The sequence below is a fragment of the Lycium barbarum genome, chromosome 10 (genome assembly GCF_019175385.1).
Source record: "Lycium barbarum isolate Lr01 chromosome 10, ASM1917538v2, whole genome shotgun sequence".
NCBI classification, from domain to species: Eukaryota; Viridiplantae; Streptophyta; class Magnoliopsida; order Solanales; family Solanaceae; genus Lycium; species Lycium barbarum.
The window spans coordinates 106,017,367-106,021,164 of NC_083346.1; the positions used below are offsets into that span (position 1 = coordinate 106,017,367).

The 3,798-nt window shown below is 37.7% G+C and overlaps 1 protein-coding gene across 1 annotated transcript; it reads right to left on the minus strand.

Annotated features, from left to right (window-relative positions):
- Positions 1 to 1,001: 1,001 nt before the first annotated feature.
- Positions 1,002 to 3,287, minus strand: LOC132613252 (uncharacterized). The gene is made up of 2 exons (XM_060327281.1): positions 2,890 to 3,287; positions 1,002 to 2,697 (listed from the first exon to the last, which is right to left on the minus strand). Exons 1-2 carry the CDS (start codon positions 3,285 to 3,287, stop codon positions 1,002 to 1,004), a joined length of 2,094 nt encoding a protein of 697 aa, XP_060183264.1.
- Positions 3,288 to 3,798: the final 511 nt, after the last annotated feature.

Consider the following 3,798-nt stretch of genomic DNA (forward strand, 5'->3'; position numbering starts at 1 on the left):
TTATCTTCTTTTCGGAGCAGTAGCAAAGCTTAAAATTAATACTTCTCGAAAAGTTTATGATGGAGAATGTGGAATAATATGTTTTTTTTTACCCCATATTAAAATGTAAGCTAAATTCGTAGCTAACTTCCTAGTGTAATATCATAACATTCCTAACCTTCATTGAGATATGTAGTAGTAGGATCAATAGTTCACGTACATCGAGTAATAACATTAGTAGTAATATGATTAATATTCCTAATATATATTGAGTACGTAGTAAACTTTCATAGAGAAACGTAATAATAGGATTAATAGTTCACCTATATTGAGTAACATTAGTAGTAATAGAATTAGTAGTCCTAAACTTATGTCAAGAGTATGTTCATAAGAGGCTTTTTTGTTTAGGTAGTTGAATTGAAATAGGATTAGTAACGCTAGTACTAATAGGATAACACTTTAGTTGTGTCAGGTAGTTATAAGGAACACTCTCTTTTAACCGGAGAGTATGAGTAAAAATAAAAGGAGGAGTTGAGACCCCATCAATTTGAAACATTAATTATTAGTCTCAAATGGAAATGTATGTGATTGTAGACTAAATGGGGGCTTCCAGTGCCTAATTTTCCTCTCTCGGAATTCACTCCAGATTCTATGTTTCCAGTCTGTCCAAGCAAGTTCCATTGGTGTCCTTCATATATACCTTTTCTATTTGGAGGGTTTTTGGGTGGGGACAGAGTTGGGGTAAAACGTTTATTGACATCACATATCTATAATATCTATACCAAAGATAGCAAAAAATATGTATATACTTATGGATATCAAATAAACGGATTGAGCTAAATTTAAGTAAGTTATTTTTTTTTGGAAATAAAAAAGGGTTTTTATTAACCAAGTAAACGTTTTTGTACAGGAAAAAAAAACTGAACTGGACAGCCCCAGTCAGTAGAACAACTCTTAACTACCAAGTCTACTCAGGTTACCACCAAAATCTAGCCTATGATCAGTACATAACAAGCACTAGTCTATGGATAGAAATTCAACTGTTCCAGTCTATATGCTAGTCTTGCCTTAAGATGTCCTCTGTAAAATACTTCCTGAATGATCTGCCTGATTAGTATAGCTGGATCCCTTGTCTTCTGTTGAAAGATCCTATTATTCCTCTCAATCCATATATGGTAGACACTTGCAGCCATCACCATTCGATGTACTTCTGCTTTGTTGTTCCTTCCCTTTCCATGTTCATTTGCCAATTGTAGTTCCTGAGTCCATTCCATGGGTAATCTCTGAATCCCTTGCCACTTTAGTAGTTCCCTCCAAACTATTGTTGAGTATGTGCACTGAAAGAATAGATGCGCTATAGTTTCCAAACCATTCTGGCAAAGTGGACAGTCAGGATTTTTTGTCACTCCCCATTTCACCAACCCGTCTCTTGTGTAAAGTCTCTCATGTGCTGCCAATCTCAAAATGAAGATCCATTTTGGTGCACCGTAATTGTTGCATACCATTCTTCTCCAAGGCACCTTCGTAAACACACCTCTCATCAACAAATACATCTTCTTGATAGAGAACTTTGGCATACTCATTAGATCATCTTCATATAAACCAGCCTGCTCTATGTATTTTTTCACCTTAAACATCTTTTGCACCATCCAAGATGCCTGTTTAGGCTCAATATCCCAAACCTGCTCCCCTTTCATATAGAATTCATGTATCCATCTCACCCATAATTTGTCCTTCTTACAAATGTTCCATATTATCTTGCTTATGGCTGCCCTGTTCCATGTTCTAATGTCAAGTATGTTCAGTCCACTAGCAGTTAGAGGCAAGCAAATTTTGTCCCAAGCCAACAAAGCTTTCTTTGATATTTCAGTGCCCCCAATCCACAAAAATCTCCGACAAGTGGCCTCAATCATCTTCACAATCTTAGATGGCAGTACAAAGAGTTGGGACCAGAATACTTGTATTGAAAATAGTACATTCTTGATCAACTGAACTCTGCCAGAATAGGATAAAAACTTTGTAGTCCAGCTTGGTATTCTCCCCAACATTTTCTCAAGTAGTGGTTGGCATTGTGCAATGGTCATTCTCTTGGTACTCAAAGGCACTCCTAAATATCTGAACGACATTTCTCCTTTTGGGAAGCCTAATTCCTCCATAATAAATTGCTGTTGATCATCCTTGACTCCATCAAAATAGATGGAACTTTTGTCCTTGTTTGCTACTAAGACTGAGACTGCTGAGAAGCTCAAGAAGCATTTATACAACAAGGACACAGATTTTTGGTCACCCCTGCAAAAAAGTAACAGATCGTCAGCAAAACCTAGATGTACTAGGTTCATTTTGGCACATCTGGGATGGTGTTTAAACAGTGGGTTCTTCTTCAGTTGTTTTAACATCCTACTAAAATAGTCCATCACTAGGACGAATTGGAAGGGAGATACAAGATCGCCTTCCCTAAGACCTCTCCTAGCATCAAAAGGAATAGTACCAATACCATTGATCCTAACAGAATATGACACAGTCTTGATACACTCCATCACCCACTTCACAAATTTACTTGGGAAGTTCAAATGCACCAAAACATGTTCAACAAAGACCCACTCCACTGAGTCATATGCCTTTTGCATATCCACTTTCAATATACATCTTGCGGATATTCCCTTTCTACCATAGCCTTTAACCAATTCATGGCTAAGGATCATATTGTCACTTATCACCCTGCCAGGAACAAAGGCCGATTAGCTATGGTCTACCAAATAATCCATGACTCCTTGTAGTCTAGCTGTGATCACCTTTGAAATTATCTTATAAAGTACTGTACAACAAGATATGGGCCTGAACTGTTTTACTGAAGAGTGATTCTTCACTTTAGGGATTAAAGTAATATGTGTGCGGTTCATAGGTTTGTACATAGTGCCGCTATCAAAGAAGTGCATCACAGTGCCGCTATCAAATAAGTGCATCACAACATCTGCAATGTCCTCCCCTACCACTGTCCATGCCTTTTTAAAGAAGCACGAGTTGAAACCATCCCCTCCAGGGGCCTTGAGATCATCTATCTGTTGTATTGCAGTGTTAATCTCCTGTCTGGTTATTGGGGCAATCAAAGCAAGTTGTTGACTCCTATTCAGTGTTGGTCCATTTAAAAAAACAGTAGGATCCACAACAGGCAAAAGGGTATTTGCTAATCCCAGTAGTGACTTATAATATGTAAGGATCTCCTCCTTTATGTCAGCTTTCTTTTCAACCCACACTCCCTGGTTATTCATCAGTTTGCTAATGAAATTCTGGGCACCTCTATTCCTCATGTTAGCAAAAAAATACGCTGAATTAGAATCCCCTAATTAAAGCCATTGGACTCTAGATTTTTGTCGATTTGTACTCTCTTCAATAAGGCACCATTTTTCGAGGGTGAGTTTCAATATTTTCTCCTGCTCAAATAGCGTTGGATCATGCCTATAATCTCTCATTAGTTCTTGATGTTCAGCCAAATCCTTCCTACCCTGGATTATCCTTTTATCAACTTGAGAAAACTCCCTCCTATTTAAGTCTTTCATTTCTATCTTAACATGTTTCAATTTGTGCCATATGCTTGCCAGTCCTCCATTAGTGGGCGTTTTGTTCGAGCCTATCTCAACTCTAGTCAAGAAGTCTTTATGATCAGCCAAGTGATTGAGAAATTTAAAAGTTCTTGGAGTTTTGGTATCTTGACTAGGAAATGTAATGCATAATGGAGTGTGGTCAGAGACTCCAGGATCCATGATGTGGACACTTATATGTGAATATTTAAGCATCCATTCAGAATTCACTAGAGCTTTA

Coding starts and splice junctions, on each gene's coding strand:
- LOC132613252 (XM_060327281.1), bottom strand. CDS start 3,287: ATGAGGAATAGAGGTGCCCAGAATTTCATTAGCAAACTGATGAATAAC. Junction 2,698..2,889: donor TTCTTTGATAGCGGCACTAT/GTACAAACCTAT, acceptor TGTTCCTGGCAG/GGTGATAAGTGACAATATGA.